General features: G+C 40.4%; 1 protein-coding gene across 33 annotated transcripts in view; it reads left to right on the forward strand.

The window, feature by feature from the left end:
• The window catches only part of NRXN1 (neurexin 1), a 726,764-nt gene extending 711,227 nt beyond the window's left edge, over window positions 1-15,537 (forward strand). For all 33 annotated transcript variants that reach the window (XM_068939986.1, XM_068939987.1, XM_068940005.1 and 30 more), the window contains one exon: window positions 12,173-15,537. In XM_068939986.1, the coding sequence (XP_068796087.1) occupies window positions 12,173-12,480 (308 nt within the window). In that variant the 3' untranslated portion in view covers window positions 12,481-15,537. The remainder of the gene's footprint in view (window positions 1-12,172) is intronic.
• The last annotated feature ends 10,056 nt before the right edge of the window (window positions 15,538-25,593 follow it).

The raw sequence follows: 25,593 nt of genomic DNA on the forward strand, positions 1-25,593 counted from the left end.
CCTGTGTCTTGGCCAGAAGGCTTAGTACGTTGCAGAAAAGAGTCTGAGGAACAGGGTAAATGGACATAGATAATGATCCTGAAAACATCAATATACCTGAGAGAGCAAACCTCTATTTAAGATTATTATTACGGTTCATTGTAGTGACTGTAGCTCACTGTTCTGGGGAAGGCTTTGGCTTGTGAGCTGGATAGTATAGGACTTAACCTGTGCACGCAAGTTGTTTCCTGCGTATGTACCTCCCCCTGCAGAGCTGAAATATGGACTGTGAACAATGTATGCTCATTACTAGAAATTTTGGTCTTCACCTTCTGTCACAAATTGTGCTGTATTCCTGGCACAACTGCCAGTAAGATAGGAACATTTCAGTATGAGGTGAAGTGACTCCTATAATTTATGCATCAGTGCAAGTGTCCTATTCAACACTGTTCCTGGAATGCATTGTGCAAGGAGCTGAAACAAAGAAAAATAAAATTACGGTTAGTTCACATGGCAGCTGTGGTCTTTATGACTCAAGATATAAAGGGAATATTTGTGCCTCAGTCCAATTATCCTGTAGTTCAATATGGGTTTCTAGTATGAGAAAGATCAGTGGCTTGCCTTGAATCACCCTTGTTAAATGCTTAGCTGAAATGCATATGGACGTGTCTGTATGGGCTACTACATAGTGAAAATCATACTTTGTTTACAGACTTTCCAAATGCTGGGATTTGGAGGGAGTGGCACTTACCATGTCTGTACACAAATGAGCACGGAAAAGTATTTTTTCCCTAAATTATCTAAGAAAATGAGGTTAAAAATTATGGTTGATCAACTGTATCGATACTGTTCTGTACTCCTGGACAGCCATTTTATTGAAACATGGGGAGGACACTGAGTAGAATTATAGTAGAATTATAGCTATATATAGTCAGTCTTAAGTGTTTTCAGGTATTCCCAATGTTGGGAGCAGCTGAAAACGATGATGTGCTGAAAGGGAGGGCTTTCTTTCACTAACAAATTATTTTTCCATAACTCAGAGACTTCTGCTTCCTCAAATGCATTCTCTGTAATGTTAGTGCTGGTGGTGTTCACACTCCCATACACCCTTTCCTTGTGTAGCCCCTCTTATGTTCAAGTGGTGTGTGGGATTTGTGTGCAACATGAAATTTTTTTTAAGTTCATTTTTTAAAGGACAATTTAAGAGAAAGTGCAGCTTTTCCCTAATATTCCTCTCATATTCTTACTAACGTTGGACGTTCTCACAACCTTCTATAACATGTATGAATGATGAACGTTCATATTTTAAATACCAGGATTATTATTTCTGCAGCAGTACCTGAAGCTCCACCTCATACTTAAGGCATATGCAGACAACATGAAAAGACAGTTCTCGTTCAGAGAACTTTAAGAAGTGACCATGAGTATTACTATAACCTGGTGAGCAGTTTGGGGTTAGATATCTCCACAGCATAGACTAAACCAGATGGTAAAGTAGCGTTTCTACTAGTTTGAGTAAATTTAGTCGTATTATAAACAGTAATTTGAGACAAATGGGCACATTGCCCAGTGCTCGCGAAGGAGCGGCCTTTCTTTTAAAGAAAGAAAACCACTGCTTGTGACTCAGTTCTGAAGGTATTTACAGGCAAAGCTGATATGTATAGTCCCATTTGGGACCTGGATACCTGGACTGGAGTGTGAACGTAGGGAAGCAGACCTGTCACTCCATATCACTAATGCACAAGACCATATGGACTATACGTTTCATACTCATTGACTTCCTAGCTTTTCTAGTGCTTTTCTAGAGATTAAAATGTCTGGCATATAGCAAATGAATACAGTGGCCTTCTATTCACTTAGCATAGAAGTGATTTGCTAGTCAGAGACAAGTGCACAATCCCTGCATCAGAGGACATGACTTAGAGAAAGTGAACGGAGAGCATCTTAGAGCCAAGGATTGCTCTTCTCCAGGCAGGGGTGGGGAAGGGCTGGAGAAGTCCGCTGTCGTTCTGCACGCGCAGAGGTGGAAGAGCGTGGCCCATTCGTACTACTGGGGTTATTTGGGAAAGATTTGTCTCACAATCCATTTAATAGTCTCTCTCTCTCATTTTCCTCTTTCTGCTTCCCCACATGCCCACACACATGCTCTTCTCTTCCTAAATTCACCTAGAAAGTGTCCACAGAAAACACAGTTTCTAGCATATAAGCAGCTGCTCAACCTGTTCTTTTTGCTATACTCAGATAAAAAACCTGCCTTATGGACCAATTCAGCATTAACTGGAGAGGGAGCTATGCCCAGAATGACCTCAAAGAAAGAGAAATAAATCTAACAAATGGCAAAATTATGGAATAAGGCATGGCATAGACCTTAAAGTATTTGTTCCACTGCTACTGAAGTGGCTTTGTCCGTCACAAAAAATATAATTGGATCCATGACCATACTCTCTCAGACAAAGCAGTCTTGCATTTCATCAAATAATACAACTAACTGGATCACAGTGTTCTATGCACGTACCCCTAATATGTGAAAATAGGTTCTAGGCAGTTAAAAGTCTTCTGTGATTCTTAGTAGTTAGCTGCAGAAATAAGTGTTTGTGCCTTTACAGCCCTCACTTTAGATGCTTCCACCATCTTTCAAAAAAAAAAAAAATGTAGATAGTTTTATCTGGAGTCGCAGAATCACTTTTAACTGAAGAACAGGATCTAAAATAACAAGAATGTAGTATATTATTTGTGCGTGTGTGTGTATACATGTGTATATATATATAAAAAGACTAGATATAGATAGATAAATATATCTAAAATATACTAAAATAACTACTGCTTACTTTATTTGATTTTTGAACTCTTGCGAAGGAGTTTTTGCATATAGTTCAATAGACGAATCTTAAAGTTCATTTACACAGTAATAATCTTTCTTTACCTTTTTTTAAACACTGAGTTATGACTGAATCAGATCTTGTTTTTCATTATGTGGTTTCTGAACACCAGTGGAGAACAATCTTTTTTTTCTTCTGAAATATGATCTTTCCAATTTGAGGCAGAAGCACAGTTACCAGTAAAGTATAAGAAAACTGGCACCGACTTGAACTATTTGCATCAGAAAGAGAAATGCAATCTTCAGGTTCTTTTAAAAAGACTAGATATGTTTAAACTAAGAAGATCTACTTAAAACAATAAAATAAAGCCAAGTAAAGATTATGTGGACTCTCAAAATACTTTCTCTGGTTGAATTTCACCTCAACATATTGTCATTAGTTGAAAAATACAGAAAATTATAAGCTAATTAGTTGAAAGTGGAGTTATCAAAAATGGCTAAGTGATTTGCTGACCTCAGTGAGACTTTTGTCTGATTAAATAAAGAATTTTGGAAAGGCGGAGGATTTGCTTACAAGAGGGTAAAGTAAGTAGCTGGTCCAGTTTGGAACAGGTTTCATCTTTTCATGGAAATCTGATTAAGAACCCTAAGTTAGAACTGTGTGAGTCTAAGAGCTGGTCTTCTGAATCAAACTATAGATAGACTTAGATTGTTGACATAAATAACTGAGTCATTCCAGTTTCTCTAAAATTAGATGAAGTGCTAATGGAGGCTTAGTTATTGCAACTCCACTGTGTTCCTTAAGCCAGGCTTTCTTCTGGCTGATGGGCTACATCTAGTGCAGAGGTTTTCTTGTGTGCTGTGATATTGACCATGGCAATACTGAAAACAACTTCTTGTTGCTTCATAATGTGTATGCATTTGATGTGCATCTTTTTGTTGAAAAAAATCCCTTTTCCTCAGGACTGTTCACCGTCTTCATTTTTACAGACATGGTAGTAGAAGAAAAACATTATTTTGCAAAAGTATAACAAGGTTTATAGCCAAAATACTGGCCTGAATTAACATCATATTGCTCAACTTCTAGGCCAAGGCTTCCTCTCATTACAAGTCTCAGTAATACAATGTTAAATTAGATCCATAAAATTCTGTACTAGTTTGCTTTACTTTCAGATACTATTTCAAGGAAGGGCTAGTTAGAAAGATGGGAATCTGAGGCAGCCACCCCTAGCAAACAGGGCAAATACAGTATTGCTAAGAAAATTGGAGACTGGCAGCACTGCATGCGTGGCACAGCTCAGAGGCCAGTGCTTTGACTTTCTCAGTTCAGTGACACCAGGCACTGTCTTTCCTACCTGCTTTTGAAGCTCAGTTCTTCTGCATTCAAACAGGGGAGTTACAGGTGTGTAGGCAAACCATTGTGCTCCTAGCTAACTGTTTGCAAGTACCCGATAACTTCTGTTAATTAATACAGTGTTACAAAGTAACTGCTGTATGCCAGCTGCAGCTTATCAACTAATTGCCATGTTAACGAACCGCGGACAGTTCACAGAGTTGCTTTACCAGGCTGCCAGGCAAAGGAGGTAACTTTTTTAGATTGTATTTCCTAGCAATCAGTACAGCGTGAATTTTCCTTGTCTCTTGCATACCTAGTAGTAGGGCTGTTAATGCTAGTTTTCAGCTGCTTGCTCACACTTAATTTAAACCTCTGTAGAAACTTTGGGTTTTTTCAGTGTGTGAAAAAGTCATTTGACGGCCCGCAAAGTGGCAAGTGAATGCTGACAGGTTTGAGAACTAGTTATTCTCTAAGGATATTGGTCATAAATAGAAGCAGGGAAAAATCAAGGCAAAAGTACCCTGTAATGAGGATGCATGTGCCTGAAATAATCTAACCTTAGGCTATCTCATTCTAACTGTATAAAGACAGGAATGAAACCTTGTCCTGCAGTGTTGGCATACTATGCTGGCCCATAGGTTTCAAAACTCGCTCTTCTCCTGAGGTTAAAAGCTGTAGTCTAGATTTTGGACTTTGAGAGTTTAAGTTTAAGCTGGTTTATACAGTAGATTGGGATCTACGTATAGCATATGTTCTGAACATAGCATTTAAATAGCTATAGAAAAGGGGTAAATGAAAGGAAAGATGGAAGCAGTGAGAACATGAGAATCACTCAAAAATAAGACAAAGCTTTATAGAGATATCAAACCTTTTCTTTGTGTCAACATCAGAGAAACTAGTGTTGTTTTGCAAAATATGACGAGAGAAGCAAAGATAAATAAGGTGGTCTTATTAATATTTTTAAATTTTTAATATTATGATTATGAGAAAAAGAACAAGAAAAAACACAAGGTGTAATTTATGTCAATCCTGAGGCCCATTTATCCTTCTTTCTCCACCCCCAGAGAAGCATATGAGGCCTTGCCAGTAGTAAGATTCAGGCTGAACAAGTGTAGCTATACCCAGAGGTTGTATCTGAGCTTCTGTTTAGCAGCTTTAACTTGGTATTTGTAGCAGTCAGGTTTCCAAAATACGTGCTTCCAAAATAAGCGCGCGTATATTCTGGATGTCTTGAAAGCCTGGGCCCTTCTCTTCCCAGGCAGATTATCAGCTTTGTCAGTAATGGATCTGACTTGTTGATGACAGTATTTAGAGTAAATTGAATGCAGTGTACTTTCAGCTCCATCATTCAAGCCATATATATATCTAGTATCTGAGGCACAGATATTTCTCTCTTCATGTAGTAGTAGCTGCTTAGTGAAGTAAGACACTCAGGGAATCACCTACAGTTGCAAAGATGGAAATGGGTATCTGGCACCTCAAGCTCATTTCATGACCAAGAATTGTTCCTTGCTCGGCCGGCCAAGTCATCAGATCTTTCACCCTTTACAACTACATTTTGGTGCTCCCTTGCAGAAAACCCAGTCTTAGATTAGGCGGTTTGGGGTTTTGTCTGTTTGTTTCTAATCTCTGTACAGTAAAAGAGGATAAAACATCAAGCAATGAAACTTTGGTCCTGCTAAGCTCAGTGGCAAAGCTTTCACTAAGTTCACTGGGGCCCAAATATCTCTGTCACTGACACTATATGGTTTTGGCAGAATGAAGCCAATCTAACAGCTGCCACCAAAAACGTATGTTTCCAGTGCCCTTGCCCTTTCCTTGCAATAACACTGGTGTTCATCTGACTCTTCAGACAGCTGGAGCCGGAGGCAACTGACTGCATAAAAGATACTGATTTATCTGTCTGAATTGGTTCCCCATGATTGGAACAGCTTAGCTAGCTTGAAAACATGCTATCAGTATTATATACTTTTTTGTCTTCCTTATCTCATTTGCAAAGGGATTTAATTTTTTTTTCCCATTTAGGAATGCTAGAGTTTCAGAACTAGACCACCCACTCACTGCTGATCAGTCAAAATTTCTGAAGCAAAGTAACAAATTACTGAAGCTTTCCCAGAACACGCACAAACACAGGATGAATTACTTCATGTAGAAAAGAAAGAAGCAGAGATGCAAAGGTGAATGACAAATGTAGGAGGAGTGGAGAGAGGCAGGATTGACAGCTCAAGTGGTAAAAGGAGAGAGGATCCATATTGCAGGAGGAGGAATACTAAAAGAGGAGAAACTGAAAATGTTAAAACATATTAATAAAAAGAGTCAGCACAGTTATGAAAGGACTGCTAAAAACATTAGAGTGAGATTTTGGTTTATATTTTACAGTTTGGCTAAAATTAAATTTGGTTCTGTGGAAAACCTTTTCACAAAAGCTTCATATTAAACTGTGTGAAATATTCCCCTCAGCTCAGTGGAGCATATTAACTTACAAAATCCATTGTTTTGGCATGCTCTGTAGAGTGCCGCTGTGGTACCAGCTAACCTGTCTCCCCTGAGACTTACTGTGATGTATGAAGAAGATTCAGACAATAACTCTCCCACCTTTCAACCACAGAGGAAAATGTTTCCTGCAAAACCTGCAGTCCTAAGGAGTCAGTAGGACTTTAGTAAATGATTTGAAGTCAATATCTGGCAAATCATTGCACTTGAAAATAAATACTATATTCTGTGCAAAGAAGACACGTTTAACTTTCTATTAAAACAACCGCTAAAAGTTAGTTAATGTCACTTTAGGGTCTTTTTCATGCATTATATCTTTCTTTCCAAGAGTCCTCAAGATTTCAGTTTATAGGAAGTACAGAATCTGGGTTCGCGCGCGAAGGAGTAGAACAGATACTCTAATAATTTTCTTTTAAACACATTTGAAATGGGTAGATTGTTGTCTTATTCCCTCAAACTTGGAAAGTATCAGACAGATCTGCTATAAAAAACATACTGGTGTGAGTCTGAGATGGTAAATGTAGCTCGTGAATAACTACTCCAGCCACAGTCGCCACACCTTTCCACCACATCACTTTTGGGTGTGCAGTCACACAAGCGCACAAGTCGCAGCTTCCGTTCTCACTGAATCATTATATTGTAATCTCGTTGACCAAGCACTTAGCGCCTGTGCATTCAGCAGTGCAGCTAGTTTTGTGATACATCTCTCAAGTGGATTGGATTGTGCCTTTGGATATAGACCTGAATAAGAGAAGGTGTGTTAACTGCTCATCGCAAGGACGGACAGTATGGGAGGCAGGAGGTCCATAGGACCACATATGTCAGAGGTTTCCCTTTTGTTATTGTCTCGTTCCAAGTCAGGTGGCAATTCGTCGCTGAGCTATAGCAACTACACATGGAATTGCCTCCTGCTCCTTCCCTCCCGTGACAGCTCAGTCGTTGCTGGATATCCCCTAGGGAGCTGGTTCCTGCCACCGTTCAAGAGGCAGTCGAGGCTGGGCAGTAAGCGGGCAGGCTGTGATACCTTTGTTTTCAGAGCCAGGGTGGGTTTCAGCTTAGTCTCGCACAAGATTATGGCAGAGCCTTACCCTGTTTTTGCAGTTGGGCTCCATCTAACCCATGAGATCAGCAGAGGAATCACTGAGATTTGTTTTTCAGACGCGTATTTTGTAATGTGACATGTTGAAATTGCAGTGAGCTAAAAAACCAGCTCACCAGAATCCAACAATGCTACAGAAAGTCGACCACAAACAGGTCTACAATGATAGCACACAGAGTGAAAATTAATACACGTCTTGTAAATAATTGCCTTCATGCCTCATTGCAAATGTAATAGTTAAACATTCTCATCTTGTGAGTAATTTCCTGTTCATCACAGTTTGTAGGAAAGCATAAACATAAAGAAAACAGGTTTGGGGTCTTTTTGCTTTTTTTGTTTTGTTTTGTTTTTAAGTCTGCTAATTTCAATTCTCGAACACCGTGGGAGCCTGCAATTCCAATTTTCTTTTCACAGTATTAATGAAGAGTGGGCACTGAAAGTAGTCCGATTTTTCCGTTTAAATTTTAAACCACTTAGAAGTACAGTCAAGAATAATAACTTTCTAATCCATTATTACACAACGTAGAACTGTGGTCAATTGCTATTATTTCATGCAAAGTTTTTCATAAGTGGTAGAAGAGGTTTTTAAAAAACAGTCTCTCTTAAGGTGATCTTTGAGGCAATCTAGAAAGGTTGGTCATGCGCTGCTAGGAATGGATCATTGTACGAGAAGATGACTTACATTTGCTATCGCTGTTATCCTATGGTTCTGAGCACAATCACAGTCTTTATGATCTTCTCTTGTTCCTCACTGCACCATCCTCAAGTTAGTATAGATAGATTTAGGTGTTGTTTGTGTTCGATTCTCAACTTGTGTTTGATCCTTGATTGGGGATCTTTTTATTATACTGCATCTTGATTGGCCTCTAAGGTATTTAGCTTCTCATCTACACTCTGAAACTTCATCTTGGATGAAGCTACTGTCTTTCAGATGATGGAGAGACTAACAGAGACCGCAGTTACCTTCAGCGATGCGGCCAGGGTTACCCGTTAGACGTACCTCCACTGCTGTACTAGGAGCCAATGGCTCTGCCTGATTCAGCTGCAAAAATGCTAGGGGATAAAACTGCAGTAGGTGTTTTTCAGAGTTTGGAAGCAAAGAGCAAAATTTCTATAACCTTATAATGGCCGTTCTCTGTCCCTCGAGATCATCTGTTGTTCCTGCTCACATAGTTCCTCTCTTCCAGGGGAAAAAAAATCCAGGTATGATACCCCTTGAGCACCCCAGTCTTTGTCAAATCGAGGTCATGCTTAAACGAAAGGCAGCTGTTGCAGCAGTGTTATGCGATGTGGATTTGTTTGTTTACCTAGATTTCAGACAAAGCATAGGCCGACCTTTGTCCAGAGCTTACATCTGGGGATCGGACACTTCTTCCTCATAGCACGTGTTTCCTTGAGCATTGTCTTCCTGAAATGCTCATTGACAAACCCATGTGCTTTGTAAACACGTCCTCTTATTTCCTTGCTCTTCATTGTCCTGGGAGGCCCTGCTAGGTTAAAGGCATGTTTTAAGTTAAACAAAAGAAAAAACCGCACTAAGTCGTTTCCCTTGCTGAACTGTTTCGTTTGCAAAAGACCAAACAAATATATCAAATTTACCAAACAGATGCTTTGAAAATGTTGCAGGTTTAAATAACATTAAGATAGTGGTTGAATTTTCCTCAGACAGATGGAATAAATGAGATAACTGTGAAAACGTTCTTAAAAATAAAAGGATGCCATCAGGTGAAAGGCAAGAGTTTAGGTAATGTTGAAAAATAATCCCTACATGCTTCTCAGGCTGCCGTGTTAAAAGAATGTTTTCCTATAAGCAGGCTGTGAAGTGTGATTTAGTGGACATGAATAGTAAAGTTAGTTGACAGCTTTTGGCCCAGATGTCTATATTTTAAAGAGGAAGAACAGCCTTTACTCTAGCAGATATTGAAAGAGTATTCAGTAGCTTCAATTATTTCTCAGACAGAAATTAATTTCTGGAATTCACATACAGTAAGATAAGACTTTGTCTCATTTTCATTCACTATAGAAATACTCAGGAGTCTTTATTCTGCAGCAATGCATTGTCTCTTGTAAAACAATAAATGACACCTTCTGCATAAAAGAATATCCATTTACTACAATAGCTACAGTGAAGAAACAGGATATAATATAGTCACTGACTACTTTGAGACAGACCCTGTTTCTTCAGTAAGGTGGCATCTACCCTGAAATGAGGAAAAAAATTCTGAGCCTTCTGAAGTGAAACCTCAAGATATTTTGTGTAGTGGTAGAATAGACCAATTGTACCAACTCGTAACAGCTAAGAACGCTCGGGGAAAAAATATATAAATTTAAAATACTCTCTGACGTGAATGACAGTTATTCTTGAGTCTTAGTGTGGTGCCTCTGCTCTTTCAGCCAAATAAAATGTCACCTTCTTTAAACCTATGTGGGATAACTGCCAGGAAGTGGTGTTTTAACTGTAAGAACACAAATCACCAATGAATAAATTATGAGTAATACCAAGGTGGCAAGGGAGCTAAGTTCTTTTGGGGTTCTCTGGATTTTTGCTGTGTTTTATTATTCATAGACCAGTTGTGGATGTCTGTAGCTGGTGGCTGCTTTTCATTCTGTTTGTCCAAACTTGCTGCAGTTGTCTGACCAGTATTTATAGCTTGTGCGGCATTACCTTTAATTCAGCGTCCTTAAAATCGTTGTCTACCCATCACGTCCTTACAGTACAAAAAGGTGACTGTGGGGTGTTGTATGCTCTCTTGCACCTTGAGCAAAAGGTTTGCCAATAATTAATACACTTTTCTTAAATGCTGGTTGTAGGTGAGGCCTGACAAAGCTAACCTTATGCATGTTATTCTAATCCTAGTGTTTAATAATACTCCTAGTTAGCGTTTACATTATACTGAGAGCATTTTTCAGCCATGCATAATGATTTAAAAGGCAGTTTTTATGAGCCAACCTGGATGCTTAATGGCAGTGTTCTGCACTGCTCAGTGGGAAACCTAGGGTTCACTCACTGCTCTTTCTTGCTCCTGCATTCTGCCAGGGCTGGGAGTGCTGAGGATACACAGCCTCTCAGGATTTTGGAAATGCTGGTATAGTCATAGGAATATTGCACAGATCGAGACACTTCATTTTTGTCCAAGACACTTGCTAAGTTAGAGAAGAAAGTCCATCTCTCATATCCCCACTGGAAGAGGTTCTATACGCACAGCTGCAGCAAAGTGCAATAAAGGAAGGAAATCCTGGCTCTTGACGTATTGCACGTGCTGTGAGCGTTTAACCTGGAAATTCCTCCTGGAATTAATTACTCTAATTTCACTTTACATGGCCATATAAGGAGATAAAATGTGCCAGATAACACAGTAGCTCTTATCAAGAAAACTTTACAGTCTTAAGGCGTGGGTCAGTTCAATTCATATCATAACTGAGAAGAACAGAATCTGGCTTAAGAAGTGGGTTCTTTGAAGGCTGAGCCCTTGCTTAATACAATTTGGGAGGTTTTGTTCTGAGTGTAAAGAGGTGCTTGAAAGAATGACTCGTGCTGGCATCAGTGAAGAAAAGGGGGAGTAAAAGAAGTTGAATTAAAAACTGGTCTAGAGTATAGCCATACTCAAGGAGGAGTCTGTGAATTAGAAAAGAGATGGTAGAGTTGCATAGCAGTCTAAAAGAAAGAAAAGTAAATATAATTCATTTGAAAAAAGCAAAAAATCATTAGGAGGAAAGGAGAAATTGAGAGGTTTGTTGAAGGAAGGCTGAAGAAGAACTGAGGACATCTTAGATGTAGCAAAGTTACTGGCTGCTAGCATGTTATAAAGGGCAATTTTGTTTTTTTCCCCCTCATCCAGTTTGCTTACCTTATTATCACTGTACTCTCAATAAGTATTACTTACGGCATTACTTTTTGTTCTTTGCAAAAGACCATGCGCTTTACAGTGTGCTTGATGCACTCTACTAAGTGACCTTAGTTCTTTGCGTTTCAAAGCACTACATGAAACTGGTATTTTAAAACTGGCCTTTTTTGGTATGAACGGACCAACTAGATTTCTGAGCGCTCTTGCAACTGTCAAATTAGAGAGAGAGAGAGGGTTCCTTTCCTCCCAGAAGTCAGTGTTCTGGCATTTGAGTTGTGGTACGCCTGTTATTCCAGGTTATTTAGGTGTTCTTTGCTTAATAACAACAGTTGGACAAATGATACTTTCGAAGGCAAAAATGAGATTTTCCTTGCTCTCCTTTTTCTCATTTGAAAGCCTGTTTGCTTACACTGACAGACACGAAAATGGAACAGGTGGCAAACCTGAAAGTTTTATGACCATTAGAGCAGGCTACATTGATGGACAGGCCTGACCTCATGAGTGCGATTTGCAAGTGCACGTTCATAGAAAGTAGATATGACTAGCTCCTCAGTGTGTAAACTCGATAATAACCTCTCCCTTATTTCATTATTTACCCACAGCAAATCCTACCAGGGCAGGAGGAGGAAGGGAGTACCCTGGCTCATCTGAGGTGATTCGTGAATCCAGCAGCACAACAGGCATGGTAGTTGGAATCGTGGCCGCAGCAGCACTGTGCATCCTCATTCTCCTGTATGCGATGTACAAGTACAGGAACCGAGATGAAGGATCATATCACGTAGATGAGAGTCGAAACTACATCAGTAACTCAGCACAATCCAATGGGGCTGTGATCAAGGAAAAGCAGCCCAACAGCGCTAAAAGCTCCAACAAAAACAAGAAAAATAAGGATAAGGAGTACTATGTCTGATCTCAACATCTTAAAGAACGCTTGTATAGAAATAGTCTTCATTTTATCTAAGACATAATACAAACTTATTTACTTTACTTTTTATGAAGCACATAAAAAAAAAAAAAGACAGGGAATGCAATCAGAAAGGAAAGACTGTTTTTAAAAACAAGCATTTCATGCTCTTGTTTTTCAGAAACAGGAGCTGATAAATTCCCTAACATCCACAGTGTTTTTGTTTATTCTGCCTGTCTTTATGTTGCTGGAACATTTCTGAAAGACAATGATGACACCACGCATTCATAAAGCAAGGAGTATTACTACAACATCAAGGCACAATATGAAATAAAACAAATTAAAAAAAAAAAAACAGAACAGGAAAAAAATGAAAAAAAAGAAGCTACCTATGATTCTGGATTTAGCCAAAGTGCTAGCGCTTTCGTGAGAAGTAAGTTAGTCTTATTGTCAGAGAAGACTGTCATTATATGTGGTGACTCAACAAGCAAACATAAAGAGTTTGCCGTCTGGTGCAGTGAAGCAGTGATTGGAAACTTGCATTTGAAACAAAGTGCTGGCTTTTCTGAAGACTTACGTAGAAGTACTTTCAAAAAGCCCCTTTCTGGTTGTGAGGAAAATAGTACGGAGGCCTTATTTTCAAAAACAAAAATATGGAATATAAGGCGCATTTCCACAAAAAAAAAAAAAAAAGAGGGCATAGATGCAATCATGGGGAAATTTTCATGCACGCTTAATATGTTATTACATATGTTTATATAAAACACACATCTATATGTGCTTTCTGGACTGTGATAAGTGATGTTTTATAGCCTGTTGTATAGAAAATGCAAACTATATCTGCTCTTCAGCCATTTTTGGTAAATTCAATGTTATAAGTGTTGCTAGGTATAGAGAGTTTTATGACATCTGGAGCAACAGACATACTTCAGTTTTTTGCAGCCATTATAAATTGTCACCGATTACTTCCTTTTTCTTTTTTTTTTAATTTACAGTGTAGTGGTTATACTAAGGGGGATGTGTATGAATGTATATAAGAGTCAGCTAATTTTTTTCTTACCTGTACAGCCTCTATTCTGTTGCAATTAAGTTTTAGTAGTTTGTATGAAAGAAGTGAACTAGAAAGGAAAAATATATATCTACTGTAATTTCTCTTCTCCCTCCTGTCCCTATCTCTTGCTCCTGATATGCATCGATGAAGTTGATCAGAATGGCCAGTTTTCCTAGAAATATACCCTCATTAATTAGCTAAATATTTAGTGACTTAAAGTGGCCTTTGGCTTCCAGTCAAAGCTTCACTATTGGAGAGCATGGTTTGCCTTACAGAAACCTTGTTCTTAAGAAATTATGAGAATGATGAATTTCTTGAGACTCTTAGGAAGTGTCATATAGTGTTTATCTGGCATTGCGTTATATGAATGATAGCTAGTACAGCAGAGGGTGGTAAAAGATCATAAAAAACAAAACAAAACACATTTTAATTATCCAGGCTGATGCTACTGCAGAATTCACCCCTTTCTCCAAAAAGGAAGTAAACTCGAAGTGTACGATAATATGTTTCAAGGGTGGGCATTTTGACATACGAAGAAGTATTTTTAGCTGAAATGATTGTGTAGCATTGCAAGACATCATAACCAGACAAATATAAGTTGATCATATTTTAAAGTAACACGTAGCTTTTCTTACACATATGAAATTTTAATGCATTTTAGTTAAACATATTAAATATAATGCTATAATTTACATGTTAAGTTCTTTTAGTATTGTTTCATTAGGTTCACAGCAGTAAATCATAGTGTAACGTTTCATTTACGTGGAAGTTCAAAGGGAATATATTAGACAGAGAGAGAGTAGCTCAATAGAAATCAACCAAATCACTGGAAGACCTCCTGGGAGGAATATAGATGTTCGCACTTCACAGGCAGGAAGAAGGAATTTAAAATTAGCTTTAAACATCAGGCACAACACATTTTGTTGTGTGTTATTCACTGTAGCTAATGAAAAATGCTGGAAACTGGTACAGCTATCTATCTGGGAGTCAGAGCACTTTAAAAATACATGTAGCTGACATGAAAACGCTTCTTTTGGAGGTTGACAAACACGTCAAGGCGTGTTACGTTGCATTTGCAAAAGGTTTTTCATTTTCATTAAACATTTACAGAAAAATGAGACCAGGTTCACAAAATCCATCCCAAATTCATTTCTTAGATCATTGTTCTGCTGTGGTACTCATGATTTCTCCCACCTTTACAAGACAGCTGTACTCAGGGAAAGGTAGGATCAGATATACTGAAGGTCATTTGCAGAAAGCATGAGACTTCAGCTAGAGGGGGAGGAGAAGAAGTTGAAAGCCAGGCGATGCTCAGAATTAAAGGATTTCAGTGTTTGAAGGTATGTGGAAGAATGAGAATAATCTAAAGACAGGAGATCGGACATGACACAGAGTATGGTTTAGGCAAGATTAAATGGTCTTTTCAGCTTGGTATTGATTGTATTAATTAAGTAGCACGGTCAGGTCAACTTCCAGGCAGTTTGGTAGATTAATCTTTAACTAAATCCGTACATCAAGGAAAAAAGATCTGCTACTACTATAATAAGCAAACACAATTTTAATACTGTTTCTGAAGGTTCTCCTTTTTCTCTTTAATTTCACAATTTAACAAGAAACAAATATGGATATATCAGAAGTACCAGTAAGTGGATTGAAACTTCTTTGTGTTTAAAAAAAAAACAAAAACAAAAACAACAAAAACAGACAAACAGAAAAGAACTACCTAATAGAAAATTGGATCCTTTCTCTATAATAACTAATTTGTTTGACTGAGATGGCTTCATTTCTATGACTGTATTGTGTTGCCTTTTTTAACAATACACTAAATAACGTGTGAAACTATTTCAACCCTAAGACATTGAAGAGAGGCCCAATGCCCCTAACCTTATAGTGCTTTCTGTGATAGATATTTACGATTTTTTTATTTGTTGCAAGGCCAATTTATTCATTATTGGAAATGCTAAGCAAGTGGAATTTACTGTTTTGTTAATAAAAATGTTTCTTAATACAAATGTTGGCTTGTTTCTTCTCTTGCCCTTTGATTTGGAGTATCTGTTTATCTTAAAGCAGTGGCAATAAAAAAGTTGAAAGTGGTACAGACGTTTATGTTGGGAAGCAGTGACCTCAGAGCTCTTTGTGCACTAAAATGAAAACCTTCAATTCTGGTGTTCAGCATTATGCCGTATAACATTAATGCCTTGTTTTGTTTTTGCATAGAATTATTTTATTTGGAATTTTCCAGCTTTTTTATTTTTAAATCAGGAACTTAAAACTTGATGCTCCCCTCCCAGCCCCTGGAATGAAAAAATAATTCCCTTCCTTTTCTACCACCTTTTCCTGGTGGAAAGAAGATGGCAGAAGGTAAGGTAATGCAGTGAAAAGTTAAGACTGTTTTCTCTTGTCTAGAAGATGGTTTGAAATTAGTGGAAAAATTTGCATATTTCAATTCCTTAAAAAACTCCTAGGTAATAATTACAAAATTTCAACCAGAGCTAATCCATTACATGAGTATTTCCCTATTTAGCAAGGCATTTAAACTCATGGCTAACTTCAAGCAAGCATCTAATCCTATTGATTTAAGCTAGTGTCTAAAGTTGCCTAAATGCTTTGCTGAATGGGGATGGAGTTAAGCTTTTGGATCTAAACTCCAAATATAATTTAAGTATGCATCTTTTATCACATCAATAGCCTCTTTGGGATTTATTCATCTGCTTTATTCTACACCTAATTAAGTATTTTAGATAATTTGGGTCTGATAATACATGGAGAAAATGATCCCTATCTTCCGTTGGTAAAAAATGTTTAACTTACAGTCTAAACTGCTTTATACTGGTTATTATTACTTTTTTTTTGGGGGGGGGGGGGTGTTAATAAATACAATCCATTCCATTTAGGAACATGCGTTAGGCATATTTAAAGGATCTATAATGATAGTGATTTTTGTTCTACCACCAGAAAATACATTCAATTGTACACGTTTTTTTCAGTGCAGTCCTGTCTAGAGGTGCTTGGAGGAGGCCTTTGGCTGGGGTATGAGAGAGTTGCCAGTACAACTTTATTTGGGCTACAAGGCTATTTGCTTTATTTTAAAAGTCCCCCTCTCTTTGAGTCGGGTGTTTACGAACGTATTTTCCATGTTCGAATGTTTCTGGCCCTCGTGAGAGGCCAGGGAGAAGGAGAAATCCACAGTGCACTTAAATCAGTTCACAAGTCCTGAACGCTCGCGGATGACAAAACCGCTTGCCTGCCATCCTTTCACTTGTCTGGATGGTTTATGGCTAGCTCTCCAGAGAGACCGAAAGCTTCCCCTGCAGCTTAACCTCCAAGCTAAAAAAAAAAAAAAAAAAAATCCAGAAAAGAAAAAATTGTCATCCTCGAGGGCCTGCTCAGTGGGGGGGTACAGGGTCGGAGTTAATCCACTCCTTTACCCGCCGACCTTGGAGGCTTCTTCTCCCACAAGGTCTTTGACAGACTTCAGCCTTAAGCTCTGTCCTCTGGAAAAGACTCCCTTGTATAGCAAACCATAAGACTGACACAAAGGGTGAATGTACTTCAAAGAATGTGGGATTTTTAGTCAGTAAATTTCCTTTAAGTATAGTAATTTCATGCCAGCATAGACTTGAGAGGTTTAAAAAATCCAAGCCGGTAATCCTCCAGAACCTCCATTCTGGAAACAATAAAGATATTACCGCATTTGTCAAAGAGCGCGGGAACTGACAAAACGGCTGGTGAAACGTGAAAGCGTCAGCCTAGTTGAAGCAAGTATCACAGGAAAACGATATTTTGGCAGCCAAAAGTAACTGCTGCTGCATTAGCTGGACTCTTAACAAGTAAGTCCGCGGTCACAAGCAAGTAAAAACTTATCGAATGATAACTAGCAGAATACACGTATCGGTCATAGTTCAGGACGGAGCAGGTTGACAAAACGCAAGCGCTGCCGGAGCGGCGACATCTGCTTCCCTAGTCCTGGTGAGCAGCTGCGGCGAAAGCGCCCTCCGGCTTGCGGGATTACACAAGTTTTTCTTTTCCATTTAACACAAACAGCTGCGACAAACCAACGTTTGCTATTTTTAGATAAACCTTAATTTTTCTATTTGAAGTTAAGGTACACGTTTGCTGGGAAAGGAAAGTAGATTGCTCCATCAGGCGAACAAGCGGCTCTGCAAACGTGCCGGAGCATAGCAAGAACCGCCTGAAGCGGCGGCGCGTGCGGCTTTGCTGCCAGCAGACGACTCGCCGCCCACTCAGCTCCTGAGCCGGGCAGGGAACGGCTCGGCCCCGCTCCTTGCCTGTCACACCGCACGGGCCAGGGCACGCTCGGCTCCCGGGCAGGGCGGCCAGGCCCTGGAGAGCGGGACAGGCGCCGTGAAAGCGGCAGCGGGCCTGTGACTGCGTCCCCAAATGGCGGCCATCTCCGTGGCTACGCCCCGACTCCAGCAGGGCACCACGAACGACCGGCGGGCGCAGGCCTGGGGTGGAGGGGGGGGGAATCTGGTGGTTTCCAACCCGTGAGGCAGCGAGCAGGCGGCAACGGGCAGCTGTGCCAGAAAAGGGGTCGCAGGGCTGAGCCCTGGGCACGTCAGGCAGCAGGTGCAACCGCCAGCACGGAGGAGGGAGTTGCGGGCAACGTGGCATGAGCATGCGGCCACGGCTGCCCCTGCGGCCCCGTCTCGCTGCCCAGCCCTCCACTGGCGCTCGTCTCTGCACCGCTGGCCTCCCTCAGCGGCTGCCTCCGAGCGCTGGGGGTGCTCGTGTGCCCCCGTCCCACCAGCCCCTGCCCAGAGGGCAGGCCGGAGCTGCGGCCGGCAGGCACTGCCACAGTGCGGGTCAGCTCGCCCCCGTGATGGCCCCCAGGGATGGGGTGTACCCCCACCCGGCAAAGTCGGGGCTGAGGGTTAGCGGCCAGGCTCTAGCCCACACCAAGGACCCGGGGGCGTCTCAAAGGTCCGCAGCTCGGCAACGCTGGGGTGGATTTCCGTAGGAATACACCCTGATTTTCCTTGGCTGCTAAAGCCATCACAAAAAAAAAGAAAAAGAAAAGAAAAAAAATAGTGGTATTAATCAATATGTTGCCCCACCATCAGAGCCTTAGCTTAAAATATCAAGAGAAAAAAAAAAATAAATATCCACCTGAGGTCACTACTAGAAAAAGAAAAGTTTAACCCTAATAGGTTTTTTCCCGCTCGTTCAAGTCAGCATTTGCAAGCGCTACAGACCCTGTAGGCCATCCAGCACACTAATGAAGACACCTGAAATCCAGCTTTCAGATAAAAGCGATGTCAGTTTTCTGTCTTTGCCTGCTCCCCACCTCCACTGGCATTCCTGTGCTAGCTGATACAGCGCTTAGGAATTTAGTTAGGAGTTAAGTTTATTGTTTCTGTAGGGCTTTACCTGCCTGCAGTTCAAGCCAGAGAGGAGCAGCTCGCTTCCTGCTCTCCTCGCCTGGGGAAGGAGGCCAGGCAGAAGAAGCAGCTCAGCAGCCGGATCCCACAGGCATTAAAGTAGCAATACTGGCACTCTTAATTTTCTGGGACATCAGATTTCGGAGAGTTGGACCAGAAAATTGGCTGAGGCTGAGCTCCAGTGGCAAGGTCTATTACACCATGGGGAGAGGGACAAGCTTCAGGGCAAGGAAATGTAAAACCTTAGTGAAAAATAACACAAGCAAATTTCTCCTCCCCCTTCCCCCATTGCTACTCACCTTTTCAGGCTCACAGGTGGGTTTTATTCCTTGCCAATTACATGTTAAGAGGTAGCAGGTTTCTTACAGCTGTCTGTCAGTCCCACCCAGCAGAAGGGTTGCTCCACTAGCAAGCAGAGTGCCTTTTACTCAGGCCTTTCAGTGAATTACTGTGCCCACCTTTAAACAAGGATTTTCCTTAGGTTCAGGCGATGCTAAATGGACAGTCATGTTGGAGCAACCTTTACAGGCCAGAGCCAATTCATCCTGTGCCTTCTGGATTTTTACTGCCTTCCATTTGATTGCAGATGAGGTCCAAGGCACAGAACAAAAAGAAGGTACTCTGGTGAGGGAGGAGGAAGAAAAGAAAAAAAAAAAGTAGGCTTTGGTGGCTCATGCTATTCAACAAAACCCCAAATTATCAACAGAAGGATTTCAGGTAATTAATTCAGTTGACTCTTGGTTTGTTGGTGGAGGGTGTTTGGGAGAGAGCAGTTTCTGCCTAGCCCTTGCTGATGTTCAGGAGATCAGTTATACCTGACTGCAGGCTCTTTTTAGGGAACGCTTTCCAAATGCTGATAGCGTGACTGCAACAGTCATTACCCAGATCAGTTTCTCATCTATTTTAACAATTTTACCAAAGTAAGGCCTGCAGGATTTGACCTCAAGGTTAAAGTTACGGCTGTGCTAGCAAGCGCACCTCAGTAGGAATACATTTATAGAGCAAAGTTGGTGCTGAGGACCTGACTGCCACACTGCATTTCAGGGTTTTCTTTGAACTGGATGCAATCTGGTCCCATGGACTAAGCGCCGATGAGTGGCTAGGGTGCGTTAGGTGCACTCATGGAGTGCCTCTTCTGATTTAGCATCATCGGGAACGTGTCTAGTTCATGCATGCAGACTGCTGTGTGAAGTTAGTCAAAGTGAAGTAAGTGGGGACAGCTAGAGCTGCTTCAAAACTGTACTCGCGATCTTAACTAAAACATTAAAGTAACAACACTCTCGGCCTTGTTATACACCAGTGTGCTCTTAACAATTCATTATAATAAGGCTAGGATATTCTTAATGGAAAGTACCCAGATTCAAATGCAAGTAGCTTCTACACGCTAAGCCCTTCCTGTGTTTTTAGAGATCTCAGTGTCTGTACAGTTCAGCCCTTCATCTTCCTTTTTACCTCCCACCCCACAACCCCTCCTTCCTTTTTTTTTTAAACCAAAATGAATGAAATCATAGTCTGAAAGACTTGGTTTTTTGAACAGTATGAGATGAACATGGGAGTATTTTTAGATACGCTCTGTAGGAGGAAGCCATATTATCAACACTTGGCTCACAAAAATGCAATTACTGACTTGTAAGAGACAGGCTTTTAGCAAAGTTGGGGCTGCCAGAGCTTGAGATGAACTGGGTATTGGATTGGAAGAAAAGGCCGAGATAGCACTGGGTTTGGCCAACCCTCAGCGAGACAGAACTGCACTGAACAACCCTGGCCTTGGGGAACTCTAAATCCCAATTTTGTGACAGAGAGCCAGCTTTTAACCAAATTTTTGACATCCTTCTGTAACCTAGTTCTTACCAAAATCAATATTTTCCTGTAAGGGAATAAATCTTAATTAGTTTCTTGATTTAGTCAATATTAAATATATCATGAGAAGTCGCAGGAGATTGAGCTCCATTTTGAGATCTTTGCTTATATCAGACTGGAAAGTTGCCATTTCCATTAAGACTGAAACTTCATTGCTGCTTTTAACTATGGAGTGATTACACTTCCCTCTGGCATACTGCATGCTATTATGAACATTTCATGCAAGTATTCTGAATAGTCATCACTAATTCTTTTAGATTTCCAAGCGTGAGGTATCAAAGACAGATGATACAGACTGATGATAAAAATTATTGTGAATGACCATATTTGTGCTTAAGTGGCTGCTTATAAGCTTTATCTAAGTTCTAAAAATCAACTTGAGGTGTCTATGTTTATCACTACATTTTAGCAAAAGTTGACTACTAAATATAAACAGAAACTCTCCCCATCAACACAAGCTTCTTCAGAAACAGTTCAGTTTCAGTTCAGAACAGTTCATTTCAGAAACAAGGATGTGATCTTAGAAATTTTAGACATATTACATGAGCTCTTGATATGATCTAAGCTAATCTAGAAGTTTCCGGATTTGTAAATAAGCTTAGGTTTATTATCGATCTTTGAGTCCTCATCAGAGTTACTACAACTCCTGGATGAAGGGCTTCAGCTTCTCTGAATAAGATGTCAACAACAGGAGACAGCCTAGTCCCTGCTCTCGCAAGCTGCCTTTTTGAAAGGCAGCTCTGCCAGAGTGGTATGCGAGCACAGCCTGTGCGTGTTTTGGTGCTCTTCTTCCCACATGGAAGCTGTCAGTGGCAACCCATCCGTAGGAACCATTATAGAGACATGGCTACACACAGCCAAAGTCCCTGCCTCAACAGCTTAGGCTAAAAAAATAGAGTGTTTTTTTTTTTTGATGCATGTGAGACAGGACTCAAGCAGGTGACTAGGCATAGGCCAGGGGTCCTGGAGAGGAGACCGGAACTCTTTTCGTGGTCCGGGTTGTCTCCTGGGCATTTCCCTACACGCTGTTTACAACAACAACACGAAGTGAAAGGATATTAACCTCTTTTGTAAAGTGCTTTGAGATCAAATGATGAAAAGTACAGCATAAGAACTTGGCATAAATGTATAGGCTGATGATGCAAAGCACCCATTAACTTCAGAGCAAGCAGGGATTTCATCCCCGGTATGTAACACCCCAGATATATCAGCCTATGAGAATATGTTACAAAAAGCAGATTGAGAGGAAGGATACAGCCCAGCACAAACATCCTAGACACAGAATACGGAAAAGCCTAGCCAAAGGACCTAGAAACAATCTGACCTCCTGAAATGGACAATAGGCTAGTGTGGATACATGGCTTATGTTTGCGAAGTTCTTAGTGGCCTTTCATAACTCCCTTTTAGTTCAGCAAACGGGTGAGATGTGGAAGTCGTGATATCTTACAGCAATAAATAATGCAGTCTAGCAAATGAGAAGTATACAAACAAGACACTTCAATTTTTCAAAATTGCTTTCAGAAATTGTACAGGTGCTAGGTAATGCAAGTGGAATAAAATTCCGACAGTGAGACTTTGTAATAATAGTGTGGACCAACAAAGTTTCGCCAGCCATGATATTTGTAAGCTTTTGGGAAAATAAAGAAGGAGGTAAAAGAAGGAAGGAGTAAAGCAAATCTGAATATCCCTGATGGTCAACAAGGTTTTCTTCTGTTGTAACTTTGTAGACCTTTGGTTCTGTAAACATTTTGGGGATGTTTGCAATGCTTTCAGGGTTGTGACTGTAACAGCTACTTACAGAGCTAAGCCAGCCTAGGTTTTGTAATGCTGTAGCTGCAGATTCCCTGAGCTTAGCATGCCTTAGCCATGTCAGTAGTTACCATCTTGTCACACAGCCCGGTGCTGCTGCAGAGGTGCAGCCACCTGTGCCTAAGCTGGCAAGTTTAAAATCAGCTCAATATGTCTATGTGAGCTACAAGGTGGACACTCAGACTCCTGTGTGCCTTGCTTCGGGGACTGAAGTAGAGGAGTGGAGTCAAGCAATGCACAACGCTTGCCAAACGTGGCCTACAGGAAAAAGTGAAGGGAAGCAAAGAACTGCCAAAAGGGAAAGGCAGAACTCCTAAGGAAGCAGTGGTGCAGCACACCGGTGCTTTCATTCCCATGGGGTGCATGCAATTCGTGCTGTGGGTGACCTGAATTTTATTCATGAAATCTCATCTTCCTTCAGAAGCTTATGGAACACTGTCAACTTAATCTTCTTTGCTAAACAAACAGCCATGTTTCTTTACCATCCCCCCCATCACCCACCAGGAATTCTTAAAATGCAGAGAAGTGCTTCTTGCCACTGTTTATGCTCTTCCATTACATTTTTTGGAGTTAGTCACTAAGGTTGGGAAAGGTTGATGACATCAATTTTGAATCTATTCGTAATGATCTCTTGAATTCTTAAAGATGCACACATTTAGGTTTCCAAATTGAGCTTTAGAAGGGTAACTTACTTTGTTTGGAGTTTTAAAAACAGTTGTGAAAAAAATCACAAAAAAATCTGTTTAAAAAAGCATACATATTCATACTGTCCAGGGAGAATTTACACCATGTGAAATGTGAGAGCAGGGGGAAGAGATTCCTTTCTTTCAAGCATCTTTTCCTGGTTGAAAGTTTAATCATTGCCTAGATTAATTTCACCAGTATATTGTCACTACTGACAGTATATTTTTGCAGCTTAAGGAGTTTTTTTTTTTCCCTAATGTATTTATACTCCTGTAATTCCAAACATGGAAAGAAATTATCATTTCTGTAACATCTACTGCTAGAGCTGACTCTGCTTCTTCTACTAGCATATGTCTGTCTAAGCACATACTCAAAAGCCCTATGTATACAAGTGTAATTGTAGCCATGCCGGTATGTTCAGTGGGAGAAGGGAAGGAGACAGCCATACTATAATAAGTACCTCGGCATAAGTTTGGGCTGCATACTTTTCAAGAGTAGGAAGCTTTTTGATTGTACACTTTTTTAGTATATGCGATGGGAATGAAAGGAAGATGGTGATCTTGGTTAACAAAATTCCAACTGCTAGCATAAGTTAATATCCATGCCTGGACCACTACTGAACATCAGATGCATCCTAGATGTTGACGATATGGTGTCAGGGTGGGCCAGGATATGGTTCTTCAGCCCATGGTTTTGTGTCTGATACAACTTCACAGAAGTTAGTTGGAATACAGCCTTGCTCAGAGATTTTTTTTATGTCAGCATAGCTCTGTTGACTTTGTGAGTTATTCATGGTTACACCAATGTGAAATGGAGCCCCGCGGTATACGTCCATATCACTGGTGTTTACATTTCAGACCTTCACTCAACCTAGGACAATGGAAAGAGCTAGACTTTCCTCACATTTTTATTCCAGGTGGAATATTAAAGTTCCTTCTTTATAGCCTTATAACCAAAAGAGTGATAGATGTAATCAAAAGGATCTTTTATCTCTCTCACTTTTTTTTTTAACCTTATTAGAAAAATCAGCAGTTCTGCAGTGCTGATTCTTCAAGGTATATACATTACTTTGTTACTACAGCAACGGACAGCAGTTACAGTGCCAAATCACAGATGAACTCGGCCCTTTTGTAAGACCAGATCAGAACTAAAATAGTCGGGATAAATCTGCTATATTTAAAGCTGATAGGATTAGAACATAGAACAGGGCAAATGCAATTTGGAAAAATACCCTCTTTTACAAGAAAGCAACTTGTGCTGTGTGACCTGACAAGTTAGAAAGGTGGGAATATGTACCAAATCTTCAGCACTTTAATCAGCCCTTCTAGATCTGTTTTGCATTAATCCCCCAAGGGGTGACACAGCTCTTGATTAGGGACTGAGGCAGCTCTCTAAGCAATGGGTAGCTACCCATTTTCACCACAGTAGCATAGAAAGGGTTGTGCCTAAGGGAAGGACAGGACTTTCCCAAGACTTCTGATGTAAAAAAGATAATGTAAGCTACCTCATCTTGGATTGTCTGCTTCCTGCCAAAGCACTGTTCGCTCTACTTTTTCTTCCTCTGCTTCCTCCAGGGATGAGCGTAAGAGACACGAGGTGCATAAGGGAAAAAGGGCAATCTCCTTTCACCTTTCTCTTTTTTTCCCCTTGCTGTTCACTCCTCCTCCCTCTGTGGAAGAGCCAGGAACTCTTTTCTTGCTAAGGCACCCTTAAAATAAATACCAGATTTCAGTTATTTGAAACACTGATCCCATATAGACACCTTAATACAGTCCAGCTTTCAAGAGCACACAGTGATATGAGCTGTTATGTGGTGATCCTTTTAGAAAAGCGGACCATAAGTTCTGTATTATTTACCAGATACCCAGCCTACGCTAGAAGGTTTGTGATGCAGAAATGCTTTCATAAGTTATGCCAGCGTATTTCCTAGCAGAGATGCTGCTTATACTGGACAAAATGTGTTTTTGGCAGTAGAGGCCAAAAAGAAAGAGGGGATAAAATAACAAGGACAAAACATGTTTTCATAAGTTTATCTAATTTAGCTCTGCTTGCTAATATAGCAGCGTTCTCCTTCCCTGCTCCTGTTCTCTTCTGTACAAAGTGGGAAGGAGCATATCCCTATATCAAGGGCAGATTCATCTTGGCTTTGCCTAAGGAAAACCAGGAAAAAGCAGAGCAGCTATGAAGAATAAATTACTGAAGTACAATACCAGTCTCTACTACAGTATGGTTTTAGGATTGGGTGGAGTTACAGAAGCTCATTAAAGCTATTAGGTATTAGCTGAGCCACATGTATGCATGTTTTGAGATTGC

The sequence above is a fragment of the Struthio camelus genome, chromosome 3 (genome assembly GCF_040807025.1).
Source record: "Struthio camelus isolate bStrCam1 chromosome 3, bStrCam1.hap1, whole genome shotgun sequence".
Taxonomy (NCBI): domain Eukaryota; kingdom Metazoa; phylum Chordata; class Aves; order Struthioniformes; family Struthionidae; genus Struthio; species Struthio camelus.